This window comes from Stegastes partitus, unplaced genomic scaffold (genome assembly GCF_000690725.1).
Source record: "Stegastes partitus isolate 25-593 unplaced genomic scaffold, Stegastes_partitus-1.0.2 Scaffold832, whole genome shotgun sequence".
Taxonomy (NCBI): domain Eukaryota; kingdom Metazoa; phylum Chordata; class Actinopteri; family Pomacentridae; genus Stegastes; species Stegastes partitus.
The window spans coordinates 156920-173279 of NW_007578563.1; the positions used below are offsets into that span (position 1 = coordinate 156920).

The following is a 16360-nucleotide window of genomic DNA, read 5'->3' on the forward strand; positions in this document are numbered from 1 at the left end:
GTGTTCAGTTCTTTGTTTTTGGTAACTCCACTTTGAACAGCTGCACCAAGCTCTGCACAGCCTCAGCATTAAACAATGGCCTCCCTCGGCTGGTTGATGCCACCATGAGCCCACTAGGAGAAGAAAAAAGTTTGTTTGGTGAAACCTGATCCTGCAGAGCCTGCAGCGTGACAGCTCTCTGGAATAAAATGCTTAAATTAATTCAATTTCCTAACGTGAGGTGTAGATGTATTTTGCTATTTTGTAAAACACACACTGTGGCGTGTAAGCCTGTATGAGCGTTTGAGTGTTTGCGGTGCAGCTTTAACTATCTGTGCTGAACAAAACCCAGCACATGTTGCCTTTTCACACATTCACTGTACCAGTGTACTTACCAGCCTACACACCCGAGACAACAAACAGTCTACTGCACGGCTTCAACAGTGCTACTTTTCATCTTTATCATTGTACAGCATGCAGGATAAGTTCCACTCAAGCTTCCCGTCTGTCTTTATCAGCCAGCCCTTGGTGCGGCTTTGTTACCGTGATCAAGTGTTTTCTCTGCAAACAGAGGGCTCTGGACGAGCAGCGCTGCACTTTCCCGTGTATGACATAAGATGGAAAAGCAGATTCAAAGTCCGAGCTCTGAAGGCCGTGACACACGAAGTTATGCGGCCGTGCCCTTCCCGTATGATGTCACGGCTAATAATACAAAGCAGATTGTTGTGACTCAGTGTGAAAGTCTCTCCGGGATAAATTCTGCATACGCATTAGAGAAAGTCAAGGAGACAAAGCCCACTGCCAGTAAACATTAAGTAATGACTTTAACTTCAGCCTAATGGACGTTTTATCTAACCATTGCCGCGACAGCTCATGCGTTGTCATAGCTAATAACAAAAGGGAACACCCTGCTGAATAATGGGCGACAGTTGAGCCGCCCCACCTACAGCAGACACTATTTAAAGTTAACAGCATCGAGCAGAGCGTCGTAATTCATGTGGTCAGTGAGAATCACCGCAGACTGGAATGTGGCCTCGGGCACCAGATCTTTTGTTGTGTTCTACATAATCCACATACCTTTTCTGGCATGTAAATATTGTGATGGGAAACTAACATGAAACAAAGAGAAATAATGCTGGTTAACACTGGACCATTTCACCTAAAGCAGCAGCAGCAAGAGTGGAAGCAACTCGTTATAACAGAAATCCCCCAAACAGAAGCTTTTGTTGGAAATATTACATTTATTTATAAAATAGATATATTAAGACTTTAGATTGTGACTGTACAAATAACAGCAGGCACTGTATAGAGCACTTTATAATGTTTGTTAATCAGAACAAGATTAGATTTCATCCCAAAGTACAAAAAACAAAAACGTTTTAAAGCAACACTTGTTTAAAAAAAAAGAAAAACAAGAAAGAAAAAGTTACTAAGAAAATAAGTCGTTTCTGCTTTATGATGACAACATTTACCGAAATTCGTTTCAATCTTCAAACACAGATGATGAAATATCCAACGATAGCGTGTTTATCCACATTACCTCAGCACTTACTGTTATCTAGCAGGATGAAATGCAAACCTAAAGATAAGACGTAGAGAGCCTAACCTCACACAGCAGTTGGTTCTTTAAAACAACCACACAGATATTCATACCTCACTAATGCCATGCAACTGACCAAACTATTTGTTATCCATACATTGCAGATCTGCAGTCATAGACAATAAACTGTACATACTTAAGAAGTATTTAAACCTATGCTGATAATATCATGCTCGCCCATACGTCTTTTTTTTTTCACCATAACCACAACTACAACTTTCGAAAAGTAAATCATGCAAGCAGCCCACTGTTCTAACTGACCTCACGTCTCCTTGGTGACAATAAGAGAGTTAACAAAAAACAAGCAGATGTTATCATACATAAAAGATTACAGCCCGTCCTTCTCCTCATGGACGTTTTGTTCTCATGTCCTGGAAAGCAGAAATTTGAAAGCAACTGTTGTTCTGTTTTCACAGTTCTGTTTCCTTTTCTCTTTCCTCATCTGATTCTAAGTAATATTCATCATCTGTCGTCGTGTCCGAGTTGCTGTCTGACGACTCCTCAAAGGTGCTAAGGCTCGAAACATAACCTCTGGAGGGCAGAAGCCCTCTGGAGGACTGGCTGTCTCCTTGCTGTAGTGCTTCTGATGAGCTTGGAAAGGTCGGAGAGGACAGGCTGGGAGGTTTGGACATGCGTCTGGACACTGGTGACATGGGAGGAGTTGGAGGAGGGGTCGGGGGACCCTCGGTATCCCATGTAAACTGACAAGTGTTCATGTTAGGGCTCCAAAGGTGAGCCGGCCTTGAGGCTGTGCTGGTTACAGGTTGAGACGGAGCGTCTCCTGAGCTCCAGTTTGCCAAGCACTTGGTCAGGGATCGAGGCAGAGATCTTGACCTCATTTTACCAGGATCACTGGGAAAATACGCCGCTCGACTGTCACTGGCAGGTTGGCAATCCAATTCTTTGTTCCAGTCAGGTGTGACAGACCACTGACTCAAGTCTCTGGCATTACTTCCACAAGACAAGGCAGACTGAGAGAGGTCCCCCATACTCATGAATCTGGATCCAGTGGAAATACGTCCAGGCCCTGAAGGTCGACTGGACAGAACTGAACTCACAGAAAAGCACCTGGAAGGCTCAATGCCGTACTTTAAGTCTGCATACGAGGATGCCAACTGTTCCTTGTCAGGTACTGGGCCTACACTTGGAGGACCTGTCGACACTCGGCTTCTTCTTGAACCTCCTAAGCTGATTCCTTCTCCTGGCTCACAAGGAGACGGAGTTTCTCTGCGACGGTGCAGCTTTGGGCTGTAGAAGACACTGTCATCTGTCACTTCGGGTGAGGAAAATGGGGAGAGAGGGGAAAGAGAGGCGAAGGGGGAGAAGGGGCTTCTGGGGCTCGGTGTGGACTTCCTGAACTGAGATGGATATGCAGCAGAGGAATTAGGGCTCCTACAAGGACTGAGATCTCTACAAGACAGGAACTGGTTTGATGCTGTATAATCTGTCCCGCTGTCTTTGTAAAAGTCCAACTGGTGCGTCGCTGGGTGGTCGACTGTCAGGTGAACTTGGGCTTTGTTTTCAAATGTGTGTTCTGCACAAGTGTTTTTCTCTTCTTGGTTAGTGTCTAGAGTTGATTTTTCTGACCAAATGGAGAAGTGATCTCCTGTTACTGTGCTTCCAACAGCTGAAGATGGCATGATGGTGTATCTGTTTTGTGTCCATCTATCTGCATCGTCTGTTTCCTTTTTGCTGTCATTCAGCACCATCTCTTTCTGCTGCATTCGCTCCTCCAGAGTTTTGGCACTCTCAAGACTGTTGTCACTGACATTACTGACATCACTTGAGCCACTAACAGAAGGAGTTTGGGAAGTTCGCTTCCATTTCCATGGAAACGATGAATCATCCTCAGACCGCCTAGGGCTGAATTTTTGTTTTATTTTATTCAGGACCTGGTCCATTTTGTTACTCTTGCTGGCCCTCTCTGAATCTGACCTTGACAAACTGGAGTTTGGTGTGCTGACACTTTTCTTCAGGGCAAATCGGCTTCTCTTTGGGCTTTGTTCATTATTAGCTTCCACTGAAAAAAATCTGCTTTTCCCCAGCACATTCTCCTTCATTCTTCTGCTGCTGCCTTCTTTATCCCGGGACTGACTCTCTGCTGAGCTGCTGCCACTGGAGCTCTGATCTGAATGACGATACGCTTCACCTGCTGCTCTCTGACTCTGCACTGTGTGTGACTGTTGGCTTAACTTGGTCTCCATAGAAACTGGTATGTTTGCGGTATCTTGCAAAGGTTTAGGTGTGGTGTCATTTGGGGCAGTAGCTGTATCTGCTTTGGTTTTAATGCCATAAACCAGTGTTTCAGTTACGTATGAGGATTTGTGTGCCTTATCACCCTGCAGAGACTGTAAGCTGACACGAACTCTGTTGTCGACAAGTAATATCTGGTTATTCTGACGGTCCTGGGCGTTATTTTTGCTGTGGTTATTGTTGACTTGATCAGTTTCTGAAACCACACTTTCTTGCACGGCAGGTTTTCTTTGGGAAGACAAGGGCATGGACTGGGATGGCCTGACAGGTGACAAAGGGGGTTTGGACGCAGTATTTAAGGGAAGCTGTGGGGTAAGATTAGACTGAGAAGGTTGAGAAAAAAGGCGTGCTCTGGGTGTTAAAGTTTTAGCTTCTCCATGTGCCTGTCTGTTAGACATGAGTGTGGAGTAAGGTGGGGAGCTATAGCGAAGCTTATAACCTGAAAAGTCAGGAGGGAGGGAGAGAGGAGCAGAGGAACAACATGGAACTGTGCCAGACTCCACTGATAATGTCCTTTCTTGCCTTGGTGTGGTTAAGTCTTGCTTTCCCTGGTCAAAGAGCATCGTGTCACCAGTTCTTTGCTTGTTTTTCTCTCTGGACGTCAAATCAGCAGAGTCAGAAGATAAAGATCGATACTTCCCTCCTTTGCCCACCTGTATGCTGGAGGTCTTGGGGGTAGGGGAGGGAAGAGGAGATGTGCTTGTTGTTGGACTGCTGGATCTTAGAAATGAAAATATGGATGGAGCATTTCGGGAGAACCTGGAGGGAGATAGAACGTTTGTTGGTGCTCGAGACGGCTCTTGCTTCTCCACTGTGGTGGGCTCTGAGACCTGGACATCCACTGAGTCCTCCCATGTTACCCGTCTTGCTTTCTTTCCCTCTGCACTGGAGCGTTTCTTTGGGTCTGTTTCTGGGCTGCTGGGAAATGTCTTCCCTCCCTTTGGACTGGAGGTTTCTAAGTAGTTTGGGCTGGAAATGACTGGGGTTGCAGGGGGAGTAAGGAGAGGGGAAATAGAGGTGGGAGAAGATGTCATAGCAGTAGTGACGGGAGGACTAAGAAAGGAAGGGCTGGTGGAAGCAGGGGATACAGGATGGCTGCCAGTGTTTGAGCAAGAGGTGGTGGATGCAGAGCTGTAGTTTGTTTTAGAGAAAGAACTGACTGAGGGAATCAGGCTGGATGAAGTTTTAGGTTGGAAAGGTTTGGGAGTGGAGGCATAGGTTCTTTCAAAGCCAAGAGGTGTGGTGTTGGATTTGTTGGTTAATTGTGGTGTTTGGGACAAAGACCCAGTGTATGATGAAGCATGAATACTTGTCTGAGAAGAGACTGAAGGGGAACTGAAGGGAAAACTATTTTTAGTGTTTGTGGCTGGGGGGAGGCCAGAGGTAGTTTGAGAGACGAGAGCTGGACTGCTGTAAGTGGTAGTGAAATCAAGAGAAAGAGATGGTTTGGTAAACTTCTGTGAGTCCATGTTGTGAAGAGGTAAGGGGGTGTTGTTGGTTTTGGCAGGACAAGGACTATTTTTGTATTTGCTGCTGCTCTCTGTGGGTGTATTTGAGCTCTTGGGATTTAGCAAAGTAGGTGGTAATTCAGTTACACTTGCTGTAAATGAACTGCTGCTTGCATCAGGCTTGCAGGGATCTTTAGGGTGACTCAGTGTGGTTTGTGCTGTAGCTCTACTAATTTTAGAACCACACAACGCATCAGGCATACTATAAGGCTTTTGTGGTTCTCTGTTGTTTAGGTTCGAGCCGTACTGCTGTTTGACAAACCTGTGTGGTTCGTGGTCAAGGGAATTCTCAGGGATTCTTTGTTTGAGATTGTGTGTTCCTCCCTGTGTCTTCAGGACAAAGTTCATGTTCCCTTTGCAAACCGACTCTGTTGTGCTACTGTTGTCTCGGTTACTGGACATATGACTACCCAATGTTTTGTTGTCAGTTAGAGTTGGAGAGGTCATGCCTCCATTATCGTTAAAGGGTGGAACAAAGGGTGTGTTTAGCCTGTCTTTGATGTTGCTTGTATCATTAAGGATGAGAGGAGCACTACTTTCGTGGCTAACTTGTTTCCACCAGGAAGTGGATTTCAGGCTGGTCCTTTTAGGAACAGAATGGGTTTTCAGTAGTGCAGAGTGGTCATATGGGGAATGTCTGGCTGTGGACACCATGTTCTCTGACAATAGGTTTGTACTTTCATTTGAATCCCTGCTGTTCTGGTGTCTCTCCAATAGTCCTGTACTTGGAAATGCCTGTTTGGAAGATGTAAGACTGGGCTGGATCCTGTTTATTGTCTGAGGGTGTTGGGTTGAAGCTGTGCCTCCAGCATCTCTGTTTATTGGTGAGGTTGAAAAGAAGACAGCGTCAGATATGTTCCTTTCTCTGATGCTGGAGGATGATGGTGACAGGACAGGTCCAGTTTCAGTTGGCCTATAAGAAATGGATGATGGAGAGAGGAGAGGCTTTGTCCTGTCTTGGTCATTATTATTGAGAAAGCTTTGAGAAAGGTGAGTTGAAAATAATTTTCCATTTCGATCACTTGAAGGACTGCTTGGAGACAAAGGGTTTACATCCGAGTAGGTGGAATCAGAAATCCCGCCATTGGAGTTAAATCTCCTTAAAGACAGAAGCAGACTGCTGGTTATTGGTTTTGAGCTTAAAGATGAGAGTCCTCCTTGATGTCTGCTTTGTGGATCCCTCCTTTGGTCATTAGGGTTGTGGAAGAGGGAAGACACAGATGATTTAGTGGTGGATAAAGGGCTTAAAGTACCTGCATCTATTTGCCTGTTGGTCATCCTTCCAGAGTTTACATCCAATGAGACAGTGTGAGTCATTTGCCTTTTAGTTTCATAGTCCAAGCCTGAAGGTTCACTTTTGGCCGACCAGCCCACTGTATTTCTCCTGGGACCCAGAAATGGGGCCCTCAGTTGGGCTTGTGATCCATCTGTCAACACCCTGTCCATACCATGCTGGTTCTGGGTGACCTGAAAACCATGCCCACGTTGTGCTGCAATATTGGTCACATCTTGTAAATTCCCCTGGGCATCTGAATTGCCCGTTCCATCAAGTCTTTTGTTCCGTCGTAGACGTCCACTCCAGTGTGGGGCAAGAACTGTTACCACGGTGGAAGACAACATGGCTGCAGGGGGGTCAGACAGTTCTCCAATATCAGTTTGGTTTTCGCGCTTTGTCCGGTCCTTTAGATCGCCCTCTAACTCAACTTCAGTGCAAGTTCTTGGTGGTGACAAACGCGGAGGTATGTGTGAACCATTGTGTTCATGTGGTCTAAAGTCACCATTTAAAAAAATGTCAGCTGAACTCAAGTCCCTGGTAATCTTCGGTTCATTGCAAACCGTAATGACCCCGTCTTCCTCCTTCGCTGGGAATGGAACTGTCTCTGATAATGAACAGACGCTGGTTGTCTCTACGGAGGTGTGTCGTGGCGTTCGTCCATTAACCTGTTAAGATAAAAATGATTTACTGCTGGTACCTATAGCTTGTGTCCTAGTTTACAGTTTGCTACACAACTTCAATCACCATTTTAAATAAACATAGTGCACACAAAACAACACAAATGCAAATTCTGTGTACGGTGAAGTAAAACACTGTCTGGCTTTTGCAGCAAAAACTAAGCAACAGCAAGCAGTAAAAGTGTATGCAGGCAGGAGCTTTTCTACGGCTCCTGTTCCCATGGTGTAGCTATTTAGGAGATCCAAGCCTTGCCAAACAGGTTACTTTAAAAGACATGAAAGATTTCCAAGGACTCGTACACAAAAGCACACACACCCTGTCCCTCCTAACTGTTATAATAATAAAAATAACGCTCAGACTTTTTCTAGAGTACAGTGTCAGTGGTGTTGTTTTTACAGATAACGACTTCATGTGGCTTTTAAAGAATTTCAAGGCCATGAAATTTGTTGCCATTCGATTAGAATATTTCATATGATGGGAGATTGAAAGATGCAGATTTTATATGGTAAGCCAGCTCAGACTGTGACACATAATGATTTAAAGTGGGAATCTTTACCTGCACGCTGCCGTCTTTGCTCTCAACCTGCTGTGGTTCACGTGAACTGGCAAAACAGAAGAGAGAGAAGACACAGTAGATTAGTCTTTAAACATGCTGGGCATCTGTTGGGTTTCTTTAAAAGAAAAAAGACTGTTTTTTACACAGTGTTTATGGTTGTTATGGGGTATTTTGATGACACCTTTGTAGCATAATTAAAAGGATTTTAATGTGCAGACACTAAGTGATTAATAAGAACAAATAAATAATGATAACAACAACCTGTAAATGTAATTTTATTGCTGAGATAATACAGTGAAAGCTAATAAAGTATCTCGGCAATGACACTTAAATAAATGTGATTTGTGCTCACGGGCACACCCAGTCCTCCAGTGCTGTGCTGTAATGTTTTTGTGTGAAACATTGGAGGGATTGAATGTCTAACACTTTTCACAGCAATGCCGATCAACAGGATCGTCGGCATTCCTGCGCTCTGTCCCTCTTTTCTAAACAGCTTTCCCACTGTCGCAGGTGCACCGAAGTCACACCTCCCGAGCATTCACACAGGCTGCCATGGCACTTTTCACTTAGATATGCTTCACTGTGCACACACAAGATCGCATCCTCAGTCCAAGATGTCTATATAAGGACATGTTGGACCAACAGGAGAGAGTTCAAGGTGTGTCCTGGACTGAACCAATAACGTCAGTGACTACTGCTGACAGGCTATTCCTGGACACATTCATCAATGGGATGCAAATATGCTATAAGGAAAATGCGCAGCACTCGCTAAACGTTATCCACGAGGCATAATGTCAAATATAATTATTATGTCATTTCAGATTGCGTAACCGTGTCTAACCTAAAGTAACCTCTGTTTCTCTCACATTGCTGACATATGGCTATATCTCTGAGCAAAGAATCAGCCCACAGGTGGATGATTCTGAGTTAAACATTAACTCTGAGAATGCAAAGTGACGCTTCCTGTGAGGGACGCGAGAGCTGCAGATCGTTTACTGGATTCCAGAGCGTGAAGCTGAAATATATCAGAACCAGAGAACGGTGCAAAGAGGTCACCTCGTTGTTTATACAAGGAACTAACCATTTCAGATAGTGAACGCAGACAGGGTTCAGCGGTTCAGCTACTGTACATCTGACACTGATGACTGATTGCTCATTAGGCCTCAGAAACAGACCCTTGGATTCTGTTCAGTTATCATGAGACAGACAAAAAGACCCACTGCTGTTAAAGTTTGACAGGATTCATCTGAGATAAGAAGCGACCAATAAATATAACATAGAGTCAGTTATAGGCCAGGTCAGCAGGAATGTACGGAGGAAAACCTCATAAGACACAACAGGTGAAGCCACAAGATCCCTGTTTGATGTTCTCACTCATGCCTCAGGTATTTAAAGCAGTCCTGAAGGTTCCACCTGGTCTGATCTACAGTCAAGCTGAAGCTCAGTGAATCACTGTCTGTGAATGTGTGCTACTGAATCTCACTTGCTGATCACTGCGACTCTACACGTGTATGCAGCGACACACAAAACAGATTGCATTTGTTGTTCTGTTGATGAGACAGACGGACAGAGCGGTGATGGCATGATGTAGAAGCAGACCAGACTGCACAGAGGACCTCGTCACTCCTTCAGCTACAGATCAAGACACTAAACGTTTCATCTAATATGTGTGTTTTGACAGATTAAACTCATTCCTTGCGTACCTGTGTAGACAGGGGTCTAAATTCTCCTTCAGCTCAGGTTGGTGAAGGTGCAGACTCCTGGAGAGTCTCAGGAGGAGGCTGGAGGTGAATCTGGGCCCGGCAGGTTTCTGGATCAGGACCTCTGACTCACCACCGTGAGAAGTCTCGTCCCGTTTTAGGCTGTCCGCTCTTAGTGCTGCAACAGAGGTCGGGGTTACTGTGGGTCTGGATTAAACAGTCGAGGCTGAACAGGTTCTTTATGTGCACAGATGTAAATCTGTGGTGAATGTGTGCATCTCACCTTTGTTTGTTTCCTTCTGTTGGACGGCTGGTTGGTTCTGCTCAGCTGGAACTCCCTCGTCGAGATGATTCTCCTGTTTTCTACCGAATGTTTCATCTTGATCTCCTCTAAAAAAAAAACAAAAAGAACAACACAAAATAGACTCAGAATCAATTAAACTAACTTCACTGCTGCAAAAATGACTCCTGCTGATCAACATGTTTATTACAGGGATCAAATATTTAACATCGGAGGTTTTTTTTTGGTGCAGATTTAAAAACGCACTACTTTGGCTGTGATGCCTCCTCTCTCCATCCGTAGTCACCATTTTATGGTCTGAGGCATCGCTCCATCCACTGAGGGCTAAATGCTGAAACGCCTCTTTTTAATAAGCAAAAATAAACATTTCAATAAAGTCTTTTGTTGGAGTGTTGTTCTACATTTTTAGATTTTTTTTTTAAGATTTACATTTTCCTGTGAATGTATATCTGGTTTAAATATCGGTTTTCGGCCATTTAGTCGGTTATTTAATGTCAGACTTTCCCATTTTTCCTCATTTCATGGCATTAACTATTGATTTATAAACATACAATTGATTTTTAAACTCACAAAAACAGTCTAATTTCAATCCTTCGTACATCCTGGCCTCCTCTTCAGGCTATTTCATTACTGCAGCTCAGAGTTGGATTGAAGCTTTGCAGTGAAAACGGCCTCACTGGTCGTGTTTTACAGAAAGGAAACGATAACCGAGAACCCACGTCCGCTTGCTTCCCGTCGACGTAAACAGTCTGATTTTGTTTCGCTGCTAACAGCTTAGTCTCTGATTAAAGCAGTATTTATAAACGGCGACCTAATTTCACACAACCTCCTGCATGTGACAAGAGTCAGGAAAACACAGAACATCCGTCGGCAGAACTCCTCCTCGTCTCTGTCTGGACACGAAACGCCGATTGTGTTGCTTGTGTGTTCCAACAAACTGGGTAATAAATTAAATGAATTTTGAGCCAGTTATCAGTAATTACAGGCAGCTACGCCCTGTTAAAAGTGAACTGGAGAGACACGAGCCAGCGTAGAAAAGAAGACCAGGAGATCTGATCACATATTAATCTGGGAGCAGAATCACAAGAGACGATGGTGACCACCGATCTTTAACGCTGGTGGACAATCGTGACGAGCTGCACCTACAGTTTTATTTCTCCAGTCTGTTGTAGAATAGAATAGAATAGAATAGAATAGAATAGACTAGAATACAATGGCTTTATTGTCGTCATACATGGGGGCAAAATATAAGTAGCTGCCTCTGGACGGTGCATTGAACTGTTAACAATCGTAAATAATAAAATCAAATGTACATATAAGACGATATTAAGAAACATACAAAAGAGGCAAAATATATACAGAGCAGGGTGGAGGTAATGAGATCAAATTAAAACCATCCATCATCTCTACACCTTAATCCTCACTAGGGTCATGGGGGGCTGGAGTCTATCCCAGCTGACTCAGGATGAAGGCAGGTTCACCTGGACAGGTAACCAGTCTATCACAGGGCTACACTTAGAGACAGACAACCAAGCACACTCACATTCACACCTACGGACAATTTACAATCACCAATTAACCTCAGCATGTTTCTGGACCTTGTGGGAGGAAGCCGGAGAACCCGGAGAGAACCCACGCTGCACGGGGAGAACATGGAGACTCCACGCAGAAAGATCCCGGGTGTCCTCACCGGGACGCCAACCGGCGACCTTCTAGCTGCGAGGCGACGATGCGAACCACCGAACCACCTGCAGCCCCAAATTAAAACCAATAAAATAAAATAAATTTGGGCAGGAGGTTGCAGGTAAGCAGCATGATTAAAAGTGACAGTGTGCGTTCAGAAGTGAGATGGACCATTGGTAGAATGTGTTTCTCAGCCTGATTCCTCCGGTGTGTAAGCAAGCGTAAAGCTGAAGGAGAACCAAACAGCTCCTCTCAGCTTATCAGCCGAACAGAGCGATAAGCGGCGCTTACATAACAATACCACCCTGCTCCCCTCCACACTTTCTCTTACAACCAGAGCTCACACACACCCACTCGCTCTGACACAAAAAACATGCATATGCACATTTACTGCCGCAACCCAGCGCCGAACCCACGCCGGTGCGCCGCCAACCGCCGGTCACGACGACGACACCAGAACAAAGATGAGTCGGTTATCTGCATACGAACGCCACGGCGACCTTTGTTCAGCGACAAAATAAACGACTGCAATTATGTCTCGCGGGACATTCCAGCATCGCCTCCTCCTCGCTTTTTTTTTATTCAGCTCAGCAGTTTAGAGGTGGAGGGAAATTGGAGGGTTTTTATGTAACCTGCGGTGCGTTCAACAAGGTGAAGGGTTTGGGTTTTTTTCTTTTCGTGGAAACATGGGCCGTCACGCAGAGCTTCCACCATCCACCTTCCCTTCAGGGGCGACGCTTTGGCCTCATTAGAGCGTAAATCTCTGGAAAGCTCTGATAAAAGCCTGCCGGGACTTGACATGAGAGGAAAAGCAAAGAGAAATGTGAGGAGGCCGGGCAGGAGGGAGATGCTCCTCAGCAGCTGCCTCGGTGCCAAGGACAACACACCTTCTGAGCCCGACTCTCCCGGAGGCAGCAGCAGAAGTGTAATCACGTTTCAGCTGCATTAGTGCCTGTAAACCTGCAGGAGACCATGTTTGGTAACTGATAGCTCCGTGATCGTGGCCTGAGAGGAAGCCATAAACTGAAGCTGCATAGTTTACATGACAGTGACTCGTATCGGACTTCTTTTCAAATAGCTGTCATGTTTTTGGTTCTGACGCCTGTAAGTCCACGGTCACGTGTTCATGTCTTGTTCTGTGCACCTGACATCCAGGTACTGAATACACGGTGTTCCTTTTCAACACATGGGACTGCAGTCATGGACCTGTTGTTGAGTTTTATGTGCATTTTAGCTTTAAAACAAACATTTTTTACAAGTAAAAATAAACTCAAATTGTTTGTTTACTAAATCCAACAGCACAAAATCTAAGGATATTCTTTTTACGAAAGATTTAAACACGGAAACGTAGTTTTTGAGGGGCAGCAACCAGCATCGACATCCTCCTGTGACTTAAAAGATGAATAATTAAAATTACTGTTTATTATTTTTTTTAGTCTTTGCTTGACTAATCTGTAGATTTACCAGCTGCCTTAACAGTATTTCACCAGGAGGAACTCTGCAGTGAAGGTGCACAAGTAAATCCATAAAAAACAGAAGGATCCTGGAGTTATAAATGCTGTGGTCCTGCCTCTGTTCCTTTTATATTTTTTATTCTACATCAAATAAAGGTTAAAGTGCTGTTCATGTCATAAGGCAGAACAACAAACATATGTGCTGAAATTAGGATGAAAACACACAAAAGCAATTTGTAGAATAACAGAAACACAAGACAGAACTGGATCAATTTGTAAAATCAAATAAACATCCTGAAACATTTACAGACCAACATGTACGCCGTGAGATTGTTCTGAAACGTGTCAACAGAGGAGAACACAGCTCTGGATCTTCTGATCTCTGTCACTAAATCACGGATCTGTTCTGAAGGTTTTATTCTGTCGCCACGTGAAGCACCACCAGCTGAACGTTACAGCTCTTTAGAGCTGAAACTAAGTTAACTGATAATATTTAAATTAAATGTTGTAAATAATCTTCTGAGCAAAACTGCTCCAAATTCCTCCGCTCACTTCCAGCCTCTAAAATTTGGCTCTTTGCTGTTTTCATTTACAGTAAACTGACGGTGTTTTGCTTTCAAACTATAAAAGAACTAAAGAGAGAGTCCTCGTCGACGTGTTCAGTTCAAACACAAACAGATTTCATTTACCGTCAAAGCAGAAAACATTCAAACTAGAAAAGCTGTAACATGCAAATCTCAGTCGTTTTTGCCTTAAAAACACACACACTCATTATTATTTGTTTTTTAATGTGTTGATCTTTGTCACAAACTCCAAACTGCAGCACCAGCATCCCTGATCTGGAGTTAACGATTTGGTCGGCGACACAGAACTAATTAGGAACAGTTTTGAACATCGATCGGCTGTTTGAGGCGACGATGAGCGTTCTCTAGTTGCAGCTTTTTAAATGTGAGATTTGCTGCTTTGGGCTGTTTTGTTTCATAATAAATTGGTCGATAAAACTAAAGATCTGAAGCCGTCATCGAGGGCAACGTGGAATTATAACGGTTATGTAATAGTTAAACGGCAAAGCAGGTTTATTTCTATAGCACAGTTTGTACCCGACGTAATTAGAAGAGCTTCACAGGAAAGTGTAAGACAGCAGATAAAAATCAATCCATAAAAACAGAAATATAATCATTAGTTAGAAGAGAACAGATCAAATACTTTCATATGCACAACTACAATGAACTGTTTTCAGCCTGGATTTGAACATGTTCAGGGTTGAGGCCTGTCTCACGTCTTCTTCTGAAAGACAGTTCAAAAATAAAAATATACTTTTTTAAACTAATCAATAATCAGCACAACTCTGCTCCACAGGAAGACTTTTGTGCGGATGTGGAAGAACAGCACCACTCGATATGCATTTAATGTGAATTTCACCGAGGACGGTTTCTGCAGAAGTTACAGTAGAACCCATGAACCCAGCCGTGACCTCTTATCTCCTGCTGCTGAAACACAAACCAGCTGCAAACCTTCAGCTGCGTGCGATCTGGACGCCGATCCGTGGTTTGTTTTGATGGTTTAAGCCGATGACTAATTGTTATCTCTGAGAGCCTCTTTGGGCGGCTGCATCATGCAACCGTGTGTCTCATGCAAGTATGTTGGTGTATTCTTCGCTGCGAGGTCGGCCCTGCTGTGGGTGTGCGCCCAGATCTGCCAGCTAAGGCTTACATAACCGCAAGGATCCAGCCTAAAACTGAGAGTGTGGGCGTGTGCTCAGCACCGACAATCGCATGTAATATTCCAACTGCTGAAAAATGATTAACACCCTAAACCTGAAGTTTCATCCAAGGAGAACTTAATGGCTTTGCGATGACTGCAGCGGCGGTGACAAGAGGCGGCTGGGACACGGTGTGACTCGCCGCCACACCTTCACCACCTGTCAGGTTTCCAAAGGGACTCTTTACAGATACAGTAGCTGGGTTTAAGGTGGACTTAGTGAGAGGATATGCAGACAATAAACAAGAGTTGTAGCTCCGGACATGCACAGACAGCAGCTGTGTGAGTGCAGGCCTGGCTTTGCATGTATGAGCTCGCCTGCTTCAGCCACTGAAACACAACAAGCTGGTGGTTTGCTGGCTCAGTGCATGACAAACACATGCACCCACACAAATGCAGGCTCCGGCATAAATGTTGGGTCCACAGCCTGATCCGTGCACAGTGTCAAAGCAAACAGTCCAAACGCAGTTGGAAGTAAACTTGAGCTTAGATGCGTCACGTTTTATGAGTTGGGAGTTCAGCATGTGGCCCCAACCAGAGCCTGTTCAAAAATCTGACAAGTTGAGCAAACTGACCCCCAAGGCGACAAGACGCTCATGCGTGGAGTGGAAAGGTGTTCACTCAGGAGGAAAACACTGACATTCATCCAAAATAGTTTCTGACACATATTGGTCACATTCCTACGTCTCCTCTAAACTCACTCCCGCTTGTCAGTCCAGTCCAGTATGGTGGACCGCAGCTTTCAGGCAGTGAGCTGAGAAAATAACACAACATGACCCGAATATCTCAAAGCCGAATTCACTTACATGAAGCCTTGATTCGTGAGAAGTTGTCGTTGAGCTGTCAGGAGCGCGTGTGTTTCCAGAAAAAGCCTTCCGACGTTAAATGTGCAGATTTTTAAACGCGGTTCGGCGCGAGGTTTCTCTTCCCTTCACGAGAGCGTCTAGCATCGCGGTGAGGAGGTGAACGGAGTGAAGCGGAGTGAACGGAGTGAAGCGAAGTGAGCGGCAACACTCAGCAAGTCGGTAAAAAGCACAATAAGTACATGTTAGGAACAGAAAGGACGTGTTCTCTCCTACCGTGCGGCTGCGGTCCGTGTGTCTGTCCCGTACAGAGGCGTAGCTGTCTCTCCTCCTCCTACTCCTGCTCCGAGCTCCGGCGCTCCTGCGTCACTTGTTGACATCCTATTTTAACCGGTTTAGTCAGCCTTCAGCTCCACACCGGGCCAGCGGGGCATCTCACAAATGCAGATGCTCACAAGTCGATCGGAGCTTCGTCAAGTGTCCCAGAGAGGCAAAGCGACGGCCGGCGGGTCAAAGTTCACCGCGTCCCGTGAGGGGCAGGTGGAGCGGAGGCACTCCCGGAGGCACGAGGCCAACTACCGCCACCTACCCCCCACCCCCCGGTCCGGCCTTCCCGGCACCGGCCGCCTCTCCGGGACTCTGATCTTATCACCTCATACACGACAAATCCAGGCCTGGGAGTCAACAGGCAGCGCTGGGTGTTCAGAAAGGACAGTTTAAAATAGATAAATAAAAATAATATATACAGATATACCATCCCACCTGTGGCAACTGCTGAGAGCCTGTAATAAATCAGCTTAAAAACAAC

The 16360-nt window shown here is 45.0% G+C and overlaps 1 protein-coding gene across 1 annotated transcript; it reads right to left on the reverse strand.

The window, feature by feature from the left end:
* Positions 1-1200: 1200 nt before the first annotated feature.
* LOC103365364 (mucin-4) lies at positions 1201-15950 on the reverse strand. Its single transcript, XM_008292790.1, has 5 exons — positions 15829-15950; positions 9834-9940; positions 9554-9728; positions 7851-7896; positions 1201-7281 (listed from the first exon to the last, which is right to left on the reverse strand). Exons 1-5 carry the CDS (start codon positions 15930-15932, stop codon positions 1990-1992), a joined length of 5724 nt encoding a protein of 1907 aa, XP_008291012.1. The 5' UTR covers positions 15933-15950; the 3' UTR covers positions 1201-1989.
* Positions 15951-16360: the final 410 nt, after the last annotated feature.

What these genes read in the sequence shown, in the direction of transcription:
- LOC103365364 (XM_008292790.1), bottom strand. Translation starts at nt 15,932, where the DNA reads ATGTCAACAAGTGACGCAGGAGCGCCGGAGCTCGGAGCAGGAGTAGGA. An exon ending in ACAGAAGGAAACAAACAAAG is followed by an intron (nt 9,729 to 9,833) that starts GTGAGATGCACA and finishes CCTCTGTTGCAG; the next exon opens with CACTAAGAGCGGACAGCCTA. An exon ending in TTAGACCCCTGTCTACACAG is followed by an intron (nt 7,897 to 9,553) that starts GTACGCAAGGAA and finishes CTGTTTTGCCAG; the next exon opens with TTCACGTGAACCACAGCAGG.